Source organism: Ambystoma mexicanum, chromosome 2q (genome assembly GCF_040938575.1).
Source record: "Ambystoma mexicanum isolate Mex_15411 chromosome 2q, UKY_AmexF1_1, whole genome shotgun sequence".
NCBI classification, from domain to species: domain Eukaryota; kingdom Metazoa; phylum Chordata; class Amphibia; order Caudata; family Ambystomatidae; genus Ambystoma; species Ambystoma mexicanum.
Genome location: NC_090924.1, coordinates 10,945,394 through 10,970,592, shown reverse-complemented (window position 1 = coordinate 10,970,592; position 25,199 = coordinate 10,945,394). Strand labels below are relative to the sequence as shown.

General features: G+C 47.4%; 1 protein-coding gene across 2 annotated transcripts in view; it reads left to right on the top strand.

Moving 5' to 3' along the window:
- Window positions 1–25,199, top strand: part of PGAP6 (post-GPI attachment to proteins 6) — a 1,624,027-nt gene that overhangs the window by 1,328,155 nt on the left and 270,673 nt on the right. For both annotated transcript variants that reach the window (XM_069646777.1, XM_069646775.1), the window contains exon 11: window positions 20,437–20,583. In XM_069646777.1, coding sequence (XP_069502878.1) covers window positions 20,437–20,583 — 147 coding nt within the window. The remainder of the gene's footprint in view (window positions 1–20,436; window positions 20,584–25,199) is intronic.

The following is a 25,199-nucleotide window of genomic DNA, read 5'->3' as shown; positions in this document are numbered from 1 at the left end:
GTGCCCTCTGAGATGTTCTGTAATTTATTTGCCTGTCCCGCACACTTAGAAATTGTTCCTGTTGGCTTGATTTGCATCTAGAAAGTGCCCAATGAGATAGTTATAGAATTTATTTGCATGTCCTGCACACTTGGAAATTGTTCCTGTTAGCTTGATTCACATCTAGTAATTGCCCTCTGAGATCGTACTGTAATTTATTTACCTGCACCACACCCTTAGATCTTGTTCTTGTTAGCTTAATTCAAATTTTAGAAAGTGCCCACTGAGATAATACTGTGATTTATCTGTGCCGGAAAGCTTAGAAAATTGTTCTTGTTGCATTGATTCACATCTAGAAGGTTCTTGTTTCATTGATTCACATCCAGAAAGTGCCCACTGAGATTGTTCTGTAATTTATTTTGCCTGTCCCTCACACTTAGAAATTGTGCCTGTTAGCTTGATTCACATCTAGAAAGTGCCCACTGAGATATTACTGTAATTTATCTTGCCTGTCCCGCACACTTGGAAATTGTTCCTGTTAAGTTGATTCACATCTAGAATGTGTCCTTTGCCTGTCCCACACACTTAGAAATTGTTCCTGGAGGAATTCCTAAACTCCATACAGGTCCCGTCTCTGACTAGGGAGATGGCGGAGGGGTTGGAGGGTCCGGTGACTGAGGAGGAGGTGGAACATGCGATCAGCGGCATGAAGGTGGGCACTTCCCCGGGCGAAGATGGATACTCAGTGTACTTTTATAAAAGGTTTCGGTCGGCCCTCGCCCCCCACCTGGTCAGGGTGTTCAATGCGGTCCTGGAGGGTGGTCCACTCCCGGACTCCATGATGGAGGCAATCATTGTAGTGCTCCCCAAGGACGGTAGAGACCCCACGGAGTGTTCCTCCTACCGCCCGATCTCCCTGCTGAATATTGATGTCAAGATCCTGGCCAAGGTCATCGGGAGCCGGGTGGAGGGGGTCCTACCGAAGCTGGTCCATGGGGACCAGGTGGGGTTTGTTAGGGGGAGACAGGGCTCGGACAACATTCGCAAGTCCATAGACCTGTTTCATTACGCCCAGGTGTCGGACCTAGATGCGAGCGTCCTCTCCCTGGACTCAGAAAAGGCATTCGACAGGGTCGAGTGGAGGTTTATGGAGCTCACTCTCCGGAAGATGGGCTTCGGGACCCACATTAGGGACTGGGTGGCCGCACTGTACAGGGCCCCTAGGGCCAGAGTCCAAGTGAATGGTAGACTGACGGCCCCACTCCCTCTATCGCGAGGAACAAGACAGGGATGCCCACTATCCCCATTGATTTATGTCCTAACTATGGAACCCCTGGCAATAGCAATCAGATCACACCCAGACATCAAGGGGATCAGGAGAGGCGATGTAGAATTCAAGCTCTCCCTGTTTGCAGATGACATTCTGGCCTATCTGGTGGACCCAAGATCCTCACTCCCACCTCTCCTGTCCCTGTTGTCCGCATTTGGGAGATTCTCAGGCCTAAAGATCAATACATCTAAATCAGTCCTCCTCCCTATGAGAACTCAGGACCCAGGACTAGACTCCCGGGACAGTCTGGGGGGAATAGCGGTGGGGAAGACCTCAATTCGATACCTGGGGATCCTCCTGACCAGGGACCTGCACAAACTCGCCCCTGCCAACTATGACCCTGTTATGTCACAGATCACCGCCGATTTAAGGAGATGGGGCTCCACGATCCTGTCCTGGTATGGCCGCATGACGGCAGTGAAGATGAATATACTCCCGCGCCTACTATACCTTTTCACCGCCCTCCCCGCCATCGTCCCCGACCAAACATTCAGGGTCCTCCAGAACGCGGTGCGCGAGTTTGTATGGCAGGGTAGGACCCCGAGAATCGCGAAGGCCGTTCTTACCCTACCTAGAGAGGAGGGGGGGTTCGGGCTCCCTGATTTTCACCTCTATTTCCGCGCCGCTCAATTGCGCGTCCTCTTGGAACACATGAGGGAAGGGATGGGCACATACTGGTCGTATCTGGAGGATATGGATGCGCACCCACTTAAGGTACGCGACCTCTTATGGGCCCCACCTAAATTCATCCCGAACAGACTCAAATCCCACCCAACACTGGGAGTTCTCTGGGCAATATGGAGGGAGGGCCCCCAAACGGCACACCTGACATCATGGCCGTCCCCGATGTCCTCCCTTTGGGGCCACCCATTTAGACTGGGAAACAAGGGGTTCCGTAATGCACAGTCCTGGTCGGACTCAGGGTTGGAATGGGCAGGACAATTGTTCAAAGAGGGAGATTTCCTACCATACGAGGATTTGCAGACCGCCCTCGGCCCGGAGACAATCTCCATATTCGAGTATCTCCGATTGAAGGGTATCCTGTGCGATCAAGCATGGGGCCAGCGGCTAAAGAGGCAGATGACCCCCTTCGAGAAACTACTCGATACTGCAACCTCCAGGAAGGGGGCGGTATCTGCAATGTACAGAATCCTCAACACGGTTGACCTGGAGAAGAGGAGGGGGTTCCGCACTTTCTGGAACGAGCTGGCCGGGGAAGAAATATCTGAGGATTCCTGGTCGAGGATATTCAAAATAGCATTCCACGGGAACCTGTTCACTGCAGACATGGAGCACAATTTTAAAATTCTACAGGGGTGGCACAGAGATCCCATCAAACTGTCAAAAATGTTCACGGGAATTTCCCCCGCCTGCCCGAGGGGATGTGACCAACCAGGCACGAGGGGCCACATGTGGTGGCACTGTCCGAAAGCGCAAACATACTGGGAGAGGGTAAGGGGCTGGATCGCCGAAGTCACGGAGGAATCGCTTCCCCACAATCCCCTAACAATACTGCTGGGCCTCCCCCCAGAGGATACGGAGGTACACAGATACCCGAGGATGTGGGAAACAATGCTGAGGGCCGGGAGGGTGGCATTGGCCCAGAAATGGAAGAGCAGGGGGATGCCCACAAAGGAGGATTGGACACACAAGGTTAAAAACATGTTCTTGATGGACAAACTAACAGCGATGATGAACAATGACATGAACTCCTTTCAGGCTAACTGGTACGGAGTACAGCAGATCTGGGGATGGGAGGTCCACTGAGGCTCGAGGAGGGAATGTGGATGGAAATGAGGACCCACGTCCCGGGGGAGAATGGACGACATACAGCCTATCACGCAGTTGGAATTTTCTTGCTTTTTTTCCCGAACTCCGGTCATACAAAGTTTGCAACGCATCTCCCTGCAAAGGGGGTTCTACTGGATCCAAGTTAATGGGGGGGAGGGTTTGTTTTTTCCTTTTTTCTTCCTTTTTCTTCTCTGGGGGGGCGGGGGGGGGGCTCTTCCTCTTTGAGGGCTGATGACATGTTGAATCTATGGTAATGCTTCCAGCCTGTTTTATATTATGAAAATGTTAATAAAATAAAGTTTAAAAAAAAAAGAAATTGTTCCTGTTCGCTTGATTTGCATCTAAAAAAGTGCCCACTGAGATAGTTCAGTGATTTATTTGCCTGTTCGGCACACTTAGAACGTTTTCTTGTTAGCTTGATTCACATCTGGAAAGTGCCCACTGTGATAATACTGTGATTTATTTGTCCCGCACACTTGGAACATTGTTCTTGTTGCATTGGTTCACATCTAGAAGGTGCCCACTGTGGTAATACTGTAATTTATTTGCCTGTGCCGCACACGTACATATTGTTCTTGCTGCACTGATTCACATCTAAAAAGTGCCCACTGAGACAGTACTGTCATTTATTTGCCTGCCCGCACACTTAGAAAGTGCAAACTGAGATAGTACTCTGATTTACTTGGCTATGCCCACTGAGATAGTACTGTGATTTACTTGCCTGCGCTGCACACCTGGAATTGCCCTTGTTTGTCTGATTCACTTCTGAAAGGTGCCCAACAAGATAGTACTGTGATTTGTTTACCTGTGCCACACACCTAGAAATTGTTCTTGTTAGATTGATTAACATCTAGAGGGTACCCACTGTGATAGTACTGTGATTTACCTGCCTGTGCCGCTCACTTAGAATTTGTCTTGTTACATTGATTCAAATCTAAAAGGTGCCCGCTAGGATAGAACTGTGATTTATTTGCCTGTCCCACACTTAGGAATTATTCTCGTTCGGTTGATCCACAACTAGAATGCTACATTGATTCACAAATTGAAAATGCCCCCTGAGATGGCACTGTGATTTACTTGCCTATGCTGCACAATTAGAATTGCTCTTGCTGGGTCGATTCACCACTAGAAAGAGCCGTCTGAGATAGTACTGTGATTTACTTGCACATGTTTTAGGCGCCAGTACTCCATCTAGACTTCGATCCTACTGTTGCCCTCTTTGGCCCTTTCCCACTGCCCTGGTGTCTAGAATCTAGACGCAGGTTCTACATCTGGCCCACTGCATCTACTGTTACTAGTACATCAATCTCTAGGTGCTTCCCTGACTTCCCCCCAGGACGGAGATCCCAGCTCATCATATACCCCCTCTCCGATTCGTCCTGATCCCTATCCTCCCTGCAACCTACCCCCATCCCCCATGGCGCACCCCTCGCGGTGCATGGCCCGCACACTAGCGCCCAACTTCACTCGCGACCCCCCACTTTATCCCCCACCTGATTGCAAACCACGATCCTTGCCCCCACTCATCAATATACCCGGACGCTGTCCGCCCACTCCCCTACCATCATCCCTCCTCCAACTCTGATATCAGAGGAGCACTCTGGCACGCCAAACACCTGCCTCCTTAAGCGCTCACCCCCCATCCTACCCTAACACATTGACTTCCACTCTCCCTCTGACATCTATTGAGAACATCCTGATACCCCCACCTATACACCACACCCATTATCAAACTCCCAAGCCAGGGGAGGCCTCTGGTGCTCCAAACAGCGGGAACCCACCTCCACACCATCCTTGTGCCCACTGAAGAACTCCCCGACCTCCCATGCCGCCCTCTCCCTCCCCATTAGCCCATTGGGGAACTCACCACCCTCCCAACCATCATACCACTGGTCCAACCCACTCAGGTGGGCACAACCTTGATGCAATTTTCAGCTCCTATGACCTGGTTTATATATCCTGTCCCAAACCACTCGTCTGGACCGACCACTATGCCATCCCTTTCTCTATCCACACACCTGCCCCTACTCTTACAGCTCCCCCGGCCCTAACCCCTGATCTCAAATGCTGGAACAATGTCAAGATCCTTCCCAACCTAGCTGAAGCCCGGCTTCTTCTTCTCCCTGCAACCCTGCTCCCAGATAGAGCCTTAACCATCGATTCATTCGACTCCTGGCTTAAAGAATCACTAATTCCTCTCGCGCCCCCATCCTCACGCAAAGGACCGTCCCCCAAATAGTTCACGCCCCACCAGAGGAATGCCAAAAAAACAAAATAAATCTCTTGAACTCAAATGGCGAGCATCTAAAACCGATCTCAGCAGTTCCCTTGTTCGCCCTGCGCCACCGTAACTACAAATCTGAAATCCGAAAGGCCAAAAAAGCCTATTACAATAAACAAATTCTCAACTGTGGCAACCGCAGCAAAGAACTCCACATGATCATATCAGAATTCTTGAAACCCACATGCACCTCTACCCAATCCACCCCCACACAATCACTCTGCGACTCCCTCTCCCTACATTTCTACAACACCGCACTTGGACAGCAACCCTTAACACCAAAATGTCCTTCCTCTCCTCCTTCTCATGACCAACCCCTCCTGATCCCATTGCCCCGACGCCCAATTTCCCTACTTTCGACTCCTTCAAACCCATCTCCAGAGATGAATTCGTTGACCTACTGTCAGCCAGCAAACCCTCCGGGTCGCCTCTCTGAAATAAATATTATCGTCTACCTGCGCAGGAGAACATGCAAGAGCCATACTAAATGACTCCCTCACTTCTGGCATATTCCCTGATGCGTTCAAAATAGTGCATGTCAAGCCACTTCTAAAAAAGGCATCCCTTGACCCTAAGAATTATAGGCCGATCTCCAACACCAGGTTTCTTGCGAAACTCATTGACCGGACAGCATACTCCCAGCACAACTCCTTTGTAGAATCCAACTGTCTCCTCAGCCCCACACAATCAGGCTTCATACTGCTACATGGAACAGAAACCACTCTGATCTCAGTCTGGAATGATCTCAAGGTCACTGCAGACTCTGAAGGCTGCGCAGCACTGATTCTCCTCAATCTCTCTGCAGCCTTTGACACGGTTAACCACTCACTCCTCCTTGACTGCTTTCACTCCCTAGGAATCTGTGTCACTGCTCTCAAATGGATTACCTCCTTCCTCAGCAACAGGAAACAAATAACCCCCCCTCTCCACTTTTGTATCAACTGCTTGCTCAGTGAACAATGGAGTACCTCGAGGCCCATGCCATCTGCTCTTCTGTTCAACCTCTATATGACCACTCTACTAGGAATCATCCGCACGCACAACATCTCCTGTCACAACTACGCTGACAATACCCAAATTATCCTAAGAATTTTAAGTCAAGCACCAACACCTATCCTGACCTTGAAGCTTGTCTCTGCGATATTGACCAATGGATGACAATAAACCACCTCCTTTTGAACCCTGATAAAAACTGAAATCAATGTGTGCTGCAATACTGCCCTTCTGCCACATCCACTACCATGACTACCCACCCCCCTCGGCACATCTCCCCCACCCCCTCCGATATAGTAAAAAACCTAGGCTGCACTATGGACTCAGGCCTAACCCTCTCCCGTCAGATCAAAAACGTGTCAAAATGCTGTCACTACCACGTCAAACTTCTCAGACGCATTTTCCCCTAACTCTCCTACCTGAACTGACTTGCTGCAATTATGTCTATTGTGATGTCGAAACTAGACTATGCCAACTACCTATATCTAGGAGCTCTGGCATACCAACACAACAAACTCCAAAGAGCACAAAACGCTGCCGTAAAACTGCTCCTCGCCCTGGGTCAAAGAGACCACATCTCACCAGCTCTCTGAAACTTCCACTGGCTCCCAGTCAGACGAAGGGCCACCTTCAAGACCCTCTCCATCACTCATCGAGCAGTGTTCAAAACTGGCCCAATGTACCTACAAGAAGTGATAAAACCCTACCTCCCATCTCGCACCCCAAGATCAAGCACCACCCTCCTTCTAGTGATTCCAACCTCTAACTCTGTCAGGATCGGAGGATCCGCCTTCTCAATCTTGGCCCCAAAACTGTGGATCTCACTCCCCCCTCTCACATTTGACACACCCAAGAATATATGACCTTCCGCAAAGCTCTAAAAACGTGGCTCTTTTGTAATTACCGACCACGACCATCTGAGGCGACTGAGTCCTTGCAACCCGATGACAAATGCTCAGAGATCCTGAGCAATGACCCCACTGAATACGCTTATTGAGTCACTATTAAGCAAACGCACGCTTGAAATCCGGAATTGCAAACTCCTTAGGTCATAACTCCGCCCAAACACTCACCTCCTATGTCACTATGCTAACTCTCTACTCTACACCAACACACAATTAGAGTGCAGCTACACACCTCGATCAATTTCGGTCTAGCTGCTCACATAGGAACATTACCCCATGAACACCTCATCATTCTAATGAAACGCAGCTACATCCCATGACAAACCGGCATAGCTGCACACATAAGAGTCCTACACAGGCCTAACACAGCCAGAACCCAGTCTTGGTGTCCATCCTCCTGACTGCACGCATTCAACTGTTATCAATACCACCACACCTAATGCTAGGATGCAGCTACCATCAGGCAATTGCCTCAGCTGCACACATAACTGGTGCACCCTATGACACCTTACTCACTCAACTGACCTGGACTGCGGTACCCGAGGGCGTTCAGCCTACCAGCGCTTTGATTTCATGCCAATGATATATAGAGTGCTATATAAATGCCAAATAGCATAACATAACATGCAGTATGTACAGTTGGCTCATAAACGCAGAGTGCAGAGGGAACCAGGAGTATATATAGCAACACAATATAATAAACAATATCCAAATGGCCTTCTCCTGTGCTGAATAAGGTCCCTTCCCCAGGATTCAAAGTCAACTCAATCTTTGCTCCTGATGAAAGATCCCCTTCCAGAAAAGAAATAGCACCAATGCTAATCCTGGTTATGATAAATAGTTTATTCTTCCAGTTTGCCCCAGTTCAAAAGAAGGTGTAATATATCCCACTGCAACAACATACAGTTCTTAATCAACAGTTAGGACTTGGTTATTTACAATTATATGTTGGTACATTTGTCAGGATGTTCTTTGTACTGCTGATTCTACTTCAATAACCATACTTCTGCTTTTGGTACCATGAGAACAGTCACCTTTGTTCCACAGTATGTTACTGATTCATACCACTTCAAGGTTACAGCTGCTGACAACTTGTTATACCACCACAGTTTAAGTACTACTACCACAGCTCAGAACTTTGAATTGTTAGGCAGATTTTGACAAGGCTCTTCAACCTCTTCAGGTATGCAAGGCACTCCTCCTTTTAATACTTTCTCAACAGGGCAGTTTCTTTGCCTCTCCCATCTGTCTTCCAGAATAACAACCTGGTTCTGACTCACCTCTCTCTGGCTTCTGTACTTTTTGGCACCAACGGTTGTGTCTACTTTCTGAATATTCTTCGCAAGCAATTATTTCCCCTTCCCCAGCTTTACTCACAGCTTTCTGTTAGTTATCAGCCCCAACTAGTTACCCGAAGGCTTGATGCCACTCTCTCAGCTTTAGGTAATACTGGTATACTTGTACTTTAGGCCACTTGAGCGTTAACAACTTCACAGTGCATTTGGCTGCTCCTTTAATTCTTAGAAAGGTTGGTTTCACTATAAAGAGGGGTTGGGCAGTGCTTGTTCTTCTCGGTTACATGGAATTTTAATGAATCACAAAACAACGAATGAATTTTTAACGAATCAAAAATACCTATTAAAAAAACAAAGAAAAATTCAAAATCCCAGCAATAAGGCTCACATGTGGAAAACCTAGTCTCTGGCACGTCTTCCGCTGAACAGCCTCTGCATTACAGATTTTGGGAGAACAGAACTCGCTCAGAACCTGCAGGTGAAATATGCTGTCTCCATGTTCTGGTGTCCGTTTTTGGGCCCTGACTTCTTTGTGTTTTGCCAGCTTTGTGCTTATTCTCTACTTCTACTACTACAACTTGCCTTCAGGCTCTCGCTCCAGCTTTTTCTACTCCTTCTTTTCTGGGGGGGGGGGAGGAGTTTTTATGCTTCCTTGATTCAGTAATGGGCTTCAGATGTGGACCGTTAAGCTCAATTGCCTGACTACTGCAATGGTCACTAGGCTTAATTGCCTGACTGCTACATCTTCATAACTCTTCCGTCCTCTTCCTCATCCCAGTACCTCTGGGATTCTAGGACTTGTAGTCCCCTTCAATAAAGTTAGGTTTTTCCACTTCTGCAGTTTCGCAAATAGCCATCAAAAGTGTGGGATTACAGGTAAAGTTAAAAAGGGGGTTATGCCAGTCCTCCTGGTCCATTCCCTCCCCCCCATGTGATCCTTGCGCAGGACACTAACCCCAGGGTCGGGATCAGACAGCGTCTGCCTTTCCCTGGCCACATGAGGAGGATATTAGTGGGGTGTAGAGGTGCACTAAATTTCAGCAAGTTATTTGACTATTAGTAACAGGTAAGTATACTACTCAAATTGACTTCGGGTGCTCCCCGTTGGACTTGTGCTACCGGATCAGAACAATGAGAGAAGAGTAGGTACCTCGAAACGAACGAGGTACAAACAAAGGTACACACAATAACTAACAAGTTATGTAAATATTCACTGCATCAATTCATTCATCATAAAAAAATTATCTTTATATCAATGTACTGTACATTTCGGTTGTCAACAAAAATGAGGAATTAATTTCTTCTTCAAACACAATTAATTAATACATTCGTATTACAAGATGAATTGTATTTTTCATCATTGCTCAATCATTAATTATTTGTACATAACTCATGATAATGCTCAACTATGACCAATTCCTCTCATGCTTTTATTTGAATTCTCAGTAACATTCACAATTTTTCAACAATGAGTATCCTGATATCTTGATAGGAAGTATGTAAGTGTCCCTATCAGCTACAGTGCGTTTCCGGCTGTCTGAGCCCTTCTCAGGTATAGATATCTGGAAGGTTGAGTGCTTTGGATACGAATAAAAATAAGTAATATTTTAATCAACTCAAATATGTTGAGATTCATCTGTCTGTCGATAAAGGACAATAACATATCAGTAAACTAACCTGTGGTGGGCCTGTCAACTGACTGGTGCCCTTCAATTTTCTGATACAAATTCTGTGAATAAAAACATTTTGTTACTACAATGTTTCAGTATCACCTCAAGAGTGGTATTGTGTGGGACAAGTCGCTAATGAGTGCTGTGTCCCACTACGAGACCATCTGTATCCTAATTATCTCTTTGTTCAATTCTGTTCATTAATGCACTCACCAAGCGTTAGCTGTGAGATTCTGGTCTGAGTGGACTACAAGGTCCCAGATGTCTGTATGTGGCCGTCAAGGCCACTTGAGATATTATTATGTTGGATGAAAATAGATAATTTTAAACTCCCTTAGAGATTTGTCCATAATCTGTTCATCATAGATTAACACTGGAGCGAGGGATTTGCTAGTGTGGGTTATCTCTGATGCCACGATAGGGGCATTAAGACATCCGCCTGGGGGGTGATGAATTTGGGTAGACTGATAGAGGAGAGGAATTTGTGTATTTGATGTTCCGTGCTGAGGTCAGATGTAGCATATAATTCCCTGATAGTATTCCGCAAAGCGGGAGTTGATATGGTCGTCTCCTGTTAGAAGAGTCCTGTGACAATCCCGAATAGAAACAGTTATTTGCGCACTCTGTGTTGCTTCAGGACAAGCACCATCATATGTAGTGGCCCGTGCCCTTGTAAGGTAGTATGTTTGGGTCCAACTCCTAAATGACTTGTGAGCTCTAGTGGAGGACACCTGTTTAATCTCTGCCTGTAGTTTGCATAGGCAGGCATGGGTCTGGGGATCTCACGTTCGTTTGTTGTTTTTCATCGGCAAAATGGCTTCTCTCAGTTGTTCCTTGTGTTCCCCCCAAGCTCTGAGTTTGTGACCAGCACAAAATATATTGTCTGCGTATAAATGCTTTAAAGGCGTCCCAAAAGGTGTATGTGTGGTGTATTCTGGAGATAAATTGGTTTGCCAGAACATATCTATATCTTCCAGCAGATGCGTAAGGTGATCTGTATACCTCAGTGCCAGTAGGTTTAGCCGCCACATCGGGGCTCGCTGCAGTGTGTTGGGAAGTGTCATGCGTAAGCGTACCGGAGAATGGTCCGATAAAGTTGTGGGGAGTATAACACACTTGTCTGCCATGTAGATGGCATTGAATGGGATCATCCAATAATCCATCGTAGAGTAGCTCTGGTGCCGGTTAGAGAAGAAGGTGTAATCCCTTTGTCCCCCATGTGTTTGTCTCCATATGTTCTGCAGGCCAAGGTCGGCCATTAGGGCTCGAAGGACTGCACACTTTCTCAGTCCAGTGGGTGTGCTGGTGGCTATTTTCTGGCTATCTAGTGTGGGGTCTAGGGCTACATGGAAGTCCCCTCCTACAAACACCTCATATACTGCGCACAAGCCATAAATCTGTGGGTCAAGAATGACAGTGCGTCTGTCGTGGGCGTATGGACATTTAGTAGGGTAATAGGATGTTGGCAAATATGCCCCTGGATTAAGACGTATCTGCCCTCTCTGTCTGTGACGGTAGTCTGGATTTGCATGGGGACGCGTTTATATCCCACTTTTTCCTCTATGGCCTCCCTGGAATTATCCCAAAAACACTGGATCCGCGGGCACTCCCACCAGATGTGACTACGCAACCACTCCACCCCGTACTCCCTCCAGCAAGTTTTGGGTACCTTCGGGAAGAACCTATGAAGCTTAACCGGAGTAAGATGCCACTGGAACATCAGCTTTACCCATATCTCCTGTAACTGGACTGACCTCGTGAGTTTGGGGATAATATCCCATAGTTGTACACAAGCTGTTTCCTCCACCGACTGGCCCACAGAGTCCTCCCATTGCTTCATATAGCACCTATTTCCTACTTTCTCATTCTGTTTGATATATTTATAAATTGTCCCCACAATATGTTTATCTCCTAAATCTGATAGTCGTTTTTCAAAAGATGTCAGGGACCTCATTGCTGCCTCCATAATTATTGGATTCAGCAGCCAGTGTCTAAATTGTATGTATCTAAATCTATCCCCCTAATCCAGTAAAAGTCTTGTTTACACTGATTAAAGAATTTGATCTCTCCCCCCTCAAACATGCCCCGAATTTTAAGACATCCACCCTTTTCCAATTTGCTAAAACTTGACCCTCTCTCTTCCAGAGACAATTGGGGATTTAACAATATTGGGGTAAATGGTGATGGATAAGTAGTAAATTCCGTTCTGGTTACCATTTCATCGCACAAGTCTCCCACTAGAGATCCTGATTTTGAGTGTTATTAATGTAAGTGCGGCCATCTTTCGTATCATGGGAGTCTCTCCCAAGTGTTCACCATATCTTGCGCCAGTAGACTAATTCTTTAGCAGTCCCAGGCCACTGAGTATATACGTAGACCTAACGGATCACTGTGAATTGAACAAATTAGAAATGTTTGAGAGAGAAAAAAACAAGTAATTTGAACAAAAATGACTTTCGGTGTTCACTCCCCCAAACATTTCTGACAACCCACTGCCCCCAAACCCATTACTTGCCTCTTGGCAGCACACCTCCGTGTGTGCTGCCATTTCCTGCTTCCCTCTGCAACGCTGGTTACCTTCACTTACATGAATGGGAGCCGACACTGCAGGGTCCTCTTTATCTTTTATTTTCTTCACATTTTATTGAATAGGGAGCAGGGGACACCCCTGCAACACCTAATGTTACTATAGTGAACAAGAGTGCGGGGGACGCCCCAGCAGCCCTTGTTCACTACAATGCCACTGAATGGGGGATTTATTCAAAATTTTCAACTGTAGTAATTTTCATGCAGCTGATTTTCAAATAAATCTCCCATTTGTTTTTTTTATTCGATTAAATCGGCCGATACCAGAACTAACCCCAACAAAAACAATGCCCCCAACAAGAATTAGAACATGTAAACATTGGGATCAAGCAACTATCTCCCAATACATGCCTAACAGAGCCCATACGTGAAGCTGGTAGGGAGGGGTCTGCGGGCTGACTCCCTTCCCCATTTATTCCATCATCCTGCTCTGGGGGCAATGGGAATGCCACCACAATGATACATCGCAAAAATGGTGGGGAGACCAGCGTAGGCCACAGATGACAAGCAATGCAACAGTGTTCCTCCCCTGAAATGCACGTAGTTAAGTTTCAATACTTGTGCATCATGTCAATGCTTTGAATGGGGCCAAGGCCCTGCGGCAGTATGTTAATGCTCAGTGACTCCAGGCTGTGTGCCCCCTGCAATTTGGGGTGGCGAAGATACCACCTATGTTGCGCTAGTGGTCAGCTCGTTGTAGAGGTGTAAGTCTTGATCTGGGGCCCGCAGATTGTTCACTTAACTGTTCCATTGTGACCGTGTTCCGGGCCCCAAGACCCTTTCCCCGCTTTTTGCCACCTTCCCTTCAGCCTGGATCGTTGCTGCAGAAGCAGTAATTGCCGATCTGCCTTTGCACCTTCAGCTCCTACGTGGGCAAAGTCTGTGGTCACCAGACTGCATTGTTGTGAGAATCGCCAGTCCTCTTCAGGGTCTGAAAGCACCACACTGCTGGAAATTTGAGGTAATGTTTTTGCTCTGTACCTTTCAGTACATCAAATACAGGGTTGAAACCCTTCCGGCGCTGGGATACTTTCAATGAGTAGTCGTTGAAAATCTGTATGTCCACGTAGTCAATCCTCACTTTTCCCGCTGCTCTGTACGCCTTCAGGATCGTAAGCTTGTGTTGGAAGTTTAGCAGTCTCATAGTGATTATGCGCGTGCATTCTCCAGCGACCGGCTTGGGGGCTTGGTGCACTCTTTAGATAATTAAATTACATGTGTTGTCCATGTGCAGCTTGTCTTGCAAAAAATCATATATATTCGCGTCCAAATTTGTGCCCTTTGTTCTTCAGGAGGCCCACCGGGTGGAGGTTATTTCGCTGAGACTTGTTCCCTTGATCTTTGATTCTAGCCTCTAGACGTTGCACCTCCTTGATGACCCCATCCAGATCAGCCGCAACTGTATCGTGGTTGTCTTCTAAGGGGCTGATGCGTTGCTCATGATCGGTGGTTCTCTGTGCCTGTGCGTTCAGCTGGGTTTGAAGGTCATGCAGATCTCGTTTGATTTCTTGAACGGTAGTATTTGTTTCCTTGGTCTGTTGCCTGATCACTTTCGTCTCGTCCAAGATAGCTTGGAGTTGCACCAGGATTTCTATCTTGGGGTGCTGTCTGGCGGAGCAGCATAATGGGGAGATATGATAGGATATGGTAGGTTATTTATAACACGGTTAATACCCAGAGGTTTCTAAGCGTGGACCCAGGGATTGAACCTGTGCTGCTCTGTGTCGTCTTGCTTCCAAAGCGAGCACGTTGCTGCTGAGCTATCCTCCCGTGCTAAGAGGTTGAGCATCTGTGGTAAGGTCAGGTTGGAGTCTCTGTCCGGTTCAGATTGTGGCATGCCACTGGAACACCTGTTATGGGGCGGAGGGAGTATCATGGCCCAGCCAAAGCGTGGGTTGTCACCTCCCAGTCAATCCATCTGCGGGCCCCGTAGACTACAGTGCCCCACTGTGCCTTCCTGATGATGTGCCGTGTGTGTTGGGGGTGGGCTTAGAATTCCAGTAGCCTGCTAGCCTGCTTTGAGTGGCACCCCACAGGAAGAAAGGTACCCTAGCATGGTACCCACCTCAACGCCTTCACCACCTTTAGTTTGAGACCCCTGCTAGGCCATGGGGCAGCTCACATCCTTATAGCAGATCAGTCTCTGGGGTAATCCCCAGATTACCCCAGATTAGATTAGATTAGATTAGATTAGATTAGATTAGATTAGATTAGATTAGATTAGATTAGATTAGATGGGGTGTGCCCCACGTGGAAAGGAGTTTGGAGTGTTGCCATTAAGGTGAGCTCTGCCCAGTACTGAATTATGCTCTGTCTCAGGGCTTGCTGCTAGAATCAGGCTGATTTTGCATGGCCTCGTCAGGGCGACGAGGGCCATTCCACATTGAGTGCCAATGGTGAAGGCAAGCGTCCCCAGACAGCACGATCCTCCCCGCAATGAGAGACAATGAAGGACTCTCCCAAGATGGGAATAAGGCCAAGACAGAGTGCGGGTGAGCGTAAATGGGAGTTTATCAATCAGAATAGGGCATGCAAAGAACTCTGCAAACTCCGAGAGCGCTCTGTCTGACAATAGCAAAGACAGGCGTATATATTTACAAAAAACGTCATAAGAACCTACACACTATAGGGGGCACAAGTTCATGGGGATTGGGTGGCGACGACTAACTATAGGTGCTGCTGTGATGTGGTTGGCTTTGGCTGGAAGACGTCATTGGGCAGCCTCGTGGGTTGGGCTGGGCCTGGCCGGGTGGCGGAGTTCATCCAGGCGGTGTTGTGGGGCCATCGTGGCCAGTGGCAGAGATGAATGTCTCTTCCTGACTTATTAGCCCTATGCCATGCACACCGGAGTCATTCGAGCATTTTTAGTATTATCTTCTTCAGTAAATCTTACAATAGGTTATGCAACAGGTTAATGCAACACAGGAGGAATGCACCTTGTGAGGGGACTGGAGGCAATACGTCAGGGCATGGTTACCAGTGTCCTGTTGACCGGGGCCATAGGTCGAGGGGCTAAGCTTCAGGGCCTGGCACGGGCGGTACATGTCTTTCTGCCTTGTTAGAAGTTGTTATGGATGTTCCGCTGTGTGTTGTCAAAGTGTTGGGTGTCTTTATTGCACAGGGCCATAAGTCTGAGGTGGTCCGGTGGGTTGTGAGGTTTACGAGGGGGCGCGTATGTTCAGGCAGAGGTTTACGGCTGTGCTGTAAATAATGCAGGTGGCGGGTGGTGGCCTTGGGTGCTACAGAGGGGGTTACAAATCTTTGAAGCGGCTCCAGTCTGGTTGGGGGAGGTAAAGCAGCGCGGCGCGGTCTCTGCTCTCATGCCTTTGGCAGCCTTCACAGGGTGGGAGGGGAAATGGCCTTGCAAGTATTTCACAAAGGTATCTCCCTCGTGTGTTGCTGAGTTAGGTATAAACATCAAACATTTGAACATTCTATAATACTTATTCAAATCCTTTTAAAACATGCATTTCAACTTTGCTGGATGTGTCTCGATTATACCCAGTCTGAACACCGTATTCGTACACTATGTTTTAACAACTACAGTATTTAATTATATGCATATATATTTGCAGTAAGTGAGGTAGTAGTCGGGTTGGTGGAATACATAGGAAATGACTCGCCACTGTACGTGACGGTGGTGGCACATAAGAAGCTTAGACATACACACATAACAAGTGCATTTCTTGCGCATTCTTCACATGAGTTCCACAGTCTGGTTACATTCGTTTTCTCGTGTATTCTAGCAGCATTAGTTCAGTTATGGCGCGAGCCCATGGGGTGTAAGTATCTCAGTAGTACACGTAACAAATAGCTTCCTGGTGCGTTCCTTTATTATTTGCAACCAACTGCAATGGTATATGCTCATCATTGCTTATACCATGGGGGCATGATCTCTTTTAATCATACATCTTACGGGCTTTTATAATATCAGGGATTTTATGAGAGGAAAGCATCCTTTGCAAGTATTCTACACATTGATATGCGAGGATTGTCAGGCCTGTGACGACCATTTTACTGTTCATTTTCATTTTGCCTAGGCCTGCTGGCCGGGTCATGCCGGGAGCGATGATACGATACACTGCGGGAGGTGAACTGTTACAATGTTAGTGTATTACACTAGCTCATATCCTTCTGGTTCGTGGGAACGGGCTCGCAGCGGATCTACCAGGGTGCTGCAGCAACAAGGATGACTGAAACCCTCCGAGGGTGGGGGCCGCGCTACAGTGCGCTGAGCTCACACCATCTTTACCAGACAAAATGGTGTCTAGGCCTAGCTGAATTTTAATACGTGTGGGCAATTAATACGTGCGGGCAATGTCTCCAGTGGGTGAGCCCTCCACCACCTGGGCCCGGGTGGCATGAGGAGACGCCCAAGAGAGCCATAGTCCTCACCTGGGGAGAAAGTGCAGGCGAGGGGGGTCGTCTTGGACCAGTCCTCCCCTACAATGGTCCAAGGCAATGCGCACCCAGAGGTCTTCCTTTTATGGGCACATCACAGACGTGCATTACAATGTGTCCTCCTCCAGTGCCATTAACTTTCTGGATTACTATGCACACACCCTCCATGGGCGTTCAAATAGCCAGCTTTCACTGTAGCTCCGCCAGCCCCCAGCCACACGCCCCACGTGAAGTACCTGTCTCACATGGAGGGCCTCTGAGGCCCGGCGACTGTTGCTGGGGTGGGGGTTCTGGTGTGTTGCCTCCACTACACGGGGGGCCAGCGGTGGCTTCCTTTGTGCTTCCCTCAACCACCAGGGCAGCCCAACCCCACTGCTGTTTTTCTCGCAGACTGGGGCCAGTATGGGCTGGCCGCCTGCTCAGCGCCAGTGTCTTCCTGATGGTCTGGGGATGTGCGGGGAGTGCCCCCGTTCTACCTCCTCCGGCGTAGACAGACTCCCCACCCCAAAGACCGGAAGTACAGCAGCGTAAACCGCAGGTTCGTACAGCGCCCCTGTGGTTCAGAGCGATATGCTTCAGGTGGTTGATCGTATGGGCAGCTACATTGCATGAGGGGTTGGATGTTGCATGGCTGCCCTAGGTCCATGTCACCCAGGTCTTCACATTTGCGGTTCTGGGGCGACTCGGCTGCCCACAGTAGGGTTGGTTGTTCTCCGCCACTTCAGATGGTGTCACAGATCGTTGAACAAATAATGAAAGCATATGAGAGACAGTTATCTGAGCAGCTAAGCTCGTAATCTTCGGAGCCTCATCAGCCCGCAGCCATCTTACTCGGGGTCTCGAGCGTCCCCCGTGAACTATTTAATTTGATCCTTTGAAAACTTTGCTGTGTTGGGCCAGGCAGAGGTCTAACCCCAAGTCTCCACCTTTCTGTTTGTTTTCTAAGGTGTTAGGGCAAGTTAGGGAGTAGGATTTGGACATGTACTTTAATTTTGATAGGGACCTTTAGTTTAATAGCAAGGAACTTCCCTCATAGAAGTAGGGTTAGTTAGGCATTGTCCTTTTTAGCCAAATATAGAATTGTTGAACATGTCATCAAGTCGTCAGACTCCTCCTTCTGGCACACCACAGCAGGGAGAAACATCCGGAATTAAATCATACAACTATTATGGAATTACCGTCCCTTCCTCGGGCGGGTCGAGGGCTCAGGAACGTAAGGCAGAAGAGTCAATGACTCTGGCAATAAAGAGTCCTCTGATTTGTCGGACGGTTGTGGGTGTCCAGTTCCAAGGTAGATTGAGGCAATACATAATGCTAAAGTAGCATCTATGGGCTTTACAGATGTGAGGATTTAGGGGATTTAGGAGAGTCAGCTGAGCTTGCTAATAAGAATGCATTCCTGTAAGCGTGTTTTCAGATTCTCGAATGGCATGCCTCCTTTTTGTGTATGAAAGAGATGGGCTTTAGGCCCATGGGGTACAGAATCCTACGAAGACCCCAGCTTTTATGGCTTAGAATTTGGACATCCCTGCAAGCCTCCTTCTATAGGGATACTATCAGAGATTTTATAAATGGAAGGGGGTGGCTGTTCAACCAAATGTCTTGATTACAAAGGATATGATCTTTAGGGGGAATCCAAGAAGGGGAACATTTGTATTTTGAGTTAGAAGTATTGGGCAGACAGGCAGGGTAATTGTTTTTTAAAGGCTGGGAAGCTGCAAACATGGGGAACTATCTAGGATACACAGTATGTGTTAGGATGGATCGTTAGTTATCCTGGATCCACAATCTCAACTGTAGGCTCCTGTTTACCGAACCTGTATGGGGCAATTGATTCTAGAAGTTGAGACGGGAGCATGGAGGAACTTGAAATAACTGAATTGTTCCTACCATTGTGGGTCCGGTGCAGTTGGGAGCCTGATCTATTTTGTGTTTTTCTGCTCCAGTTACTCTTACCATAGGGCATGCTGGTCGATTCCATTTCTTAGGGATGCATGGTTGGGACGGATATCTCAAGCGCTGTTCCTTTTGCTTGCTCCCTCAAGTGAGGTAGAAGTGTTTGCGACTTTGAAATACTTAAGTGGCCCCGGAAGCAGAGGGAACTCAGAACGTCTAAGGTAGGAACGTAGTGACTGCATGGTTTAAAGGAAGAGGGGTAACATGGGGCTCACTGTGTATTTTTTGCTTAATTATATGATAATTGCCCTAAGTTTTCGTTCTTTCCAGTGGGATAGATTGTGGACATGTTTGCGTGCCCCATGATTCATGTAATTGCATTATCTTTTATATGTTTAGTACTTATCTGTGTGGACAAACCTCACTTTGTATCCTTGGTGTGTCTGATGTGTACTGTGGCCTCCCCTCCTAGGAGAAAAGCCTTATTGCGTAGTCACATTTAACAATGAAGGTTGGCCTACTTTAAAGGAAAACGATGCACATATTTCTTTTTGAACCCCACACCAGTTATACTCAGAATATCCCTCATAACATGCACCAACAATTTGGGCTATATAGCTAGAAGTTATATTCGGTATCACCCTGTGCCCTAAAACATGGAAATGAAAGTGCAAATAGTCTAGGCCATATAAATAGAAACAGTGCTAGCAGCCACAGACTCATGTCATACAACTGTAACTATCATGAGAACGCACAGCCAGCCCTGATTTCATAAGCTTCAGTATAAACACCTTTGAGCCATAGAAAGCAACAGCACCCCACCCAGAGAAATAGGTGTACTACCAGCACCCTGAGTCCTAGAAATAGGTCTGGCACAACTGTTAAGAGCTAGACACATCACTGCAAGCAGTATATTGATCCCTCAGCAATGAATAGGAACCAGGAGTAGTGCTAAAACACCCACTGTTCTGAGCCTTAGCAATAGGACAAACCTAAGAATCCATAGACATCCATAGAAATAGGCCAAGCCCCCCCCATCTGTAGAAATGTACCTATTAACGTTAAAGATCTCTGTTGCACTAATGATACATATTCTTAGGCCATAATGAAAGGAAGTACTAGTCTAGTACCCATAGCAATGTGCCACAGAAATTGGGATAGCACAACACGAAAAGATATTGTATTTAAAGCCATGAGAGATTGTCTTGTTGGGTATGCTGCATGTGTTTTATCATTTCTCACTAACAAGTGAATAATGCAGTTTTAATCCCCTTTGACTTTGCAAATGCTTGTTTTCTTCTCTTTGCAGTTCTATCACGCTTGTGACCAACCTGGCATTGCAGTAATGTGCATCATGGATTACGACACACTACAGTACTGCGATTTCCTGGGATCCGTGGTCTCTATTTGGGTGACATTGCTCTGCATGTCTAGAGTAAAGGATATCTTTAAATATGTGAGCTATTTTGATTCTATAAAATAGTTTGATGGGAAAGCGGGGGAATGTCTCAATTTCATTTCAGTGGAGTGTGCCTCACTACATCCCTTCCCTTTATCCTGTCTTTTTGCTTTGCTTGATAGTTGTACCGAAAAGTCAAAATTTCAACATGTTTCTTTTCGACTTTGTGTCCCAAATCTCTTACTTTAGCTGTCTAAGGCATATATATTTTTTTTAAACAATTTTTATTGATTTTCACAACAAACTATAAACATTTAACACACCAGCAGTATACATCTGTTATTTTGCGTGTAGGCCCTTCTGTTTATTCTCCCCTCTCCCCCCAAACTCGAGCCCACCCCACCTCGCTTCCTGCCATTCCATAATTCCGTGACGTTCCTGCAACCTCCTCCTTAGCATGTTTGTTCTCATTGGGGCCATCCTGAGTGGACCCATATAATGTGGCTATCAGTTGTCTCCATTCCATCAGGGAGCCTGCTTCCTCTCCCCTCCCCCCGAATTGCTCGCCGATTGCCACACTGCTGTTTCAGCTTCTGTCCATTTCTGCAGGTCCCTCCACCATGCCTCTACTCTGGGTCTATGGCTTGCCTTCCATCCCATGGCAATTCTCCTCTTGGCGAGTATATATGCCAGGTCTTTCAGCTCACTTACATGTCTCAGTTGGCGTGGCCTAGGGAACCCCCCTAACATGAATGCCCATACTGATCCCACATTTATATTTATCCCTTTCTCCTTTAACCGATGAGCTATCTCTCCCCAGAACTTCCCAACTTCCAGGCACGCCCAAAACATATGTATCATTCCAGCATTAATTTCTCTGCATCTAGGGCATATTTGTTGTTCAGCTTTCCCAAATCTAGCTATCCGTTGGGGGGGTCAAGTACGCCCTGTGGGTCATGTATAGTTGCATTTGCTGCAGTATCGCGTTTCTGGACACCTTTTTTATGGTACCCTTGGGCTCTTTCCCATTGACCATCACTCACGCGTTCCCCAGCCTCTTCTTCCCAGTCTAATTTTAGTTGGGTCACTTCTTCCCTTGGACATTAGGAGCTTGTAGATCCTGGAGATCTCATGTCCCCCTTCAGCCATGTCTTGCATCATTTCTATAGCTTCATCAGGTTGTGCCTCTAGTATTATTTCAGACCATGTCTTTTTAATCTGCCTTACTATTCTGGTATAAGTGATGTATTGCCCCACATGTAGGCCAGTTTCCTCCACCAACACCCCAAATTCCTTTATCTTCCCTGCTTGCCATATGTCTCCCACTGTTGCCACACCCACTGTTTCCCATCTCCCCCGACTCATTCTCCTCAGTTGTTCGTCCCCTTCTGTGAGTGCCACTAGCGGCACTTGCGGGAACATGGGGTTGGGTTCCTCATTACCTGACATGCTTTGCCCCATATCTTCCATCCCAGTTCCAGCATCCCGGTACTCCCTTTCAGCTCCGACCTAGGGAGCCATATCATCTCTTTAAGGAAGTACTGGCCACACTAGCTCAACAGTCTGGACACTGACGTAGGGTCTTCAGATAACCATTTTACCACATGTTTCAATAGGCTTGCTAGATAGTAGTCCTCAGAGTTTGGCAGCTTGATCCCCCCTCTATCGTACATATTCTGTAATTTCCACAGGGCAATTCTATTCCGAGTGCCATGCCAGAGAAACCCTCTACATATACTCTGTAGCTTAACAAAAACCGTTTTGGTATCATGTACGGTATGTTGCCGAAATAATGCAGCAATCAAGGCAATAAAACCATTTTCAATAATGCTCCCCTTCCCATCATAGCCAGGGGTAGTTTCGTCCAGAATATCATACTGTTTTCTATGTTTGCTACCGGTCTCTCAGTGTTATACCTGTGTTCCTTCCCCACCGTGTGATAAATGTCTAGCCCCAAATATCTGAATGTATCAGTCTCCCATGGTATTAGTAGGACTGGAAAGTGTTCCCTTGGGACTCCTACATACCTCCCCAGCGGGAATATACATGATTTCCTAGGGTTGACAGCAATGCCCGACAGTGAGGCAAATCTCTCCAGGATCTCCATTATATATTGAAGATTCTCCTCCGGGTATTGCAGGTACAGCAGCATATCGTCTGCATATAACTAAATTAGGTGCGGTTCCCCGTTTGCCTGGATCATAATTATTCCGTATTATTGCCTTAGATATATCGCCAGTGGCTCCAACGCTAGTATTTATAGCATTGGCGACCATGGGCATCCTTGCCTGGTGCCCCTCCCAAGCTGCCATTTCTCCGAGATACACGCTCCCATCTTGACCCTGGCCAATGGCACACTATATATTAGCTTCACCCATCTAAGGTATCCTGGACCCATTCCATATTTGTGTATGGACTTGTTAGGAAGAATTCTCTGTTTAGGCTGAATTTCCTAACCTATTGAGTCCCCCAGCAGCTTTGCTGGATTTTTGGGGTTTATTTTTTTCTCCTGCCAAGAGTGAGACTCTTTTACCCTCACTCTTGGACATGACTTGAGAGTGTTTCTGTGACTTGCTATGTGCTTATGGGCTAGGGGGTAATTTTCCCCATAGGCCATCATTGGTTTTTTGAATGTGTGTTACACAGCACCCTCAGTGCAGTAGCACAGGGGTGTCCCAGAGACCCCCAAACATAGACTCCACACCCTGGGACTGACTACTGTCTCCCTGGGTCTGTAAAGTTACCATTGACTTTACTAGTCTTAACTTAGGAACTTAACCAGTACAAACCATCTTACTGTGGAAGTACTGGTAGGGGCAATTAGATTGCCCCTGGGTCTGTTGTCGAGGGGGTACTGTCCCGTCCCCCCTCGCCGAGTTCTGGCTGGTGGCAGTGGATACCACGGAAATATTCCACCAGAATATTTCCCAATGGGATTTCCCATTGTTTTTAATGCACCACTTTTTGGTGCAATGTGAAAGATACCGCCGGGTTGTTTAATTAATATAAATTCACTGGTTGGGATTTTTTTGCCAGAACTCGCCGCCAAAATGGCATCTAGGTTCACTTCAGTAACCCTGAACCCGAGTCGAGCCTTTGTTCCACTTTTGGCGGGCTTCTGCACAGAAGCCCTCCAAAGTGGTGCCATTCTGTCTGGGTACCACAGGGGGTGTGGGAGGGGGTTTAGGCACCCTGGACTGAGTTGCCTTGCCAACTCATGTCGCACTCTAGTGTGATTGGCCCAAGTGGTGAGCCACCCCGCTCACCACTTAGCATGTTTGAGTGACAGCTAGGCTGTATGAATGGGGGTTTGCTGCATAAAAGCAGGGTTTTTGGGACTGGTTCTTCAGAAGTCGCCACAGGACCTAAGAAGCCGAAGAGGGAGAAGCCGAGCCGACCTGCCAAGACGACACCACCGGTGAAGCCCTGCAGAACCGTCTCACCACTTTTCCCGACGACAGAGGAGATCTCCCGCCGGAGAGTCTTCTTCCCTTAACTGGTGGGGACAACCAGTTGCTGCCTTCTTTTCGCCGTCCCGAAGCATCTCGTGGCCGCCTTGCCTGTGCCAAGCACCCTGGCAACCGGGATACCACTTTTTACCTCAACCGCGAAAGAGGGGTAAAAATCCTTTGTGACCGGAAAACTCCACGGCTGGCCTCATCCCTGGTAGTGCAACGACCTGCCGCCTTCCCCTCCGTCGAGAGCACCTCTTCCTCGGGACGACGCCGCGACTTGCACCCACTACCAGGAACGACTACTACCGCTGGAGGAATCTTTCCACTTTTAAAGGTACTGTGTTCCGCCCGGCCTCCCTTGCCACCAATTGTACGGGGTAGATTTAGCCCTCGGCTCTCGAACCTGGGTAGGCCTGGAACACCCTAACTAAACTTTTCAGAACCGTAGTAAAGCCTTTTCTCTCACCTGCAAAGACTGATGACATTGTGTGATCTTGGGCATATTTTTCGCCTGGCTCCCTCTAAAGCGGGCCCCGAACTAATTCTCCTTGTTCAACCATTGACTGTCTTTGCTAACCTTATGTGGAAAGTGTTTTACCTTACTGCTCTCTTTATTTCTGCCTTTTCCCTCCCTTTTGGTAATACTTGTTGGAGTGTCATCTAAAGTTAAGCGCTCACCTCTGTTTGGAAATAAGTGGGGTTAACTTAGAATTGTCCAACAAAGGATTAGGGATGTACATATGAGTAATAGTAACTGTGTTTGACTTTCTTATCTTTTCTATTGTGCTAGTGTAATTTATGAGTGTACCTTTAATAAATAAGTTTATACTTTTACACCTAGCTCTGGTCAGTGTTTGCTTGTGCTACTGTGCCTCTGTACCTATTATGTATTCTCTGTATACTGCCTAACTCTTCTTGAGGGAAGTCTGACTGCTCAGCCACAGCTACCACAGTGAATCTGTGTGGTGCAGACTGCTACCAAGTGGGTTTACTGCCAACACCTGTAGACTTAAATCTTTTGCAGTGGTCCCAGAGGGAACTGCACAGGTTTCTGCCTAACAGGACTCCATCAGCCAGGGCCACCTGACGGAGTGGAAGGCTTTGACTGCATCAAGCGATACAATAGCCTTCTCTCCCGGGTCCCCTCTCGTGTGTTCCATGACTCGGTGGAGCCTTCTCAAGTTATCTGATATACTCCTGTTCAGGACATTACCCTGT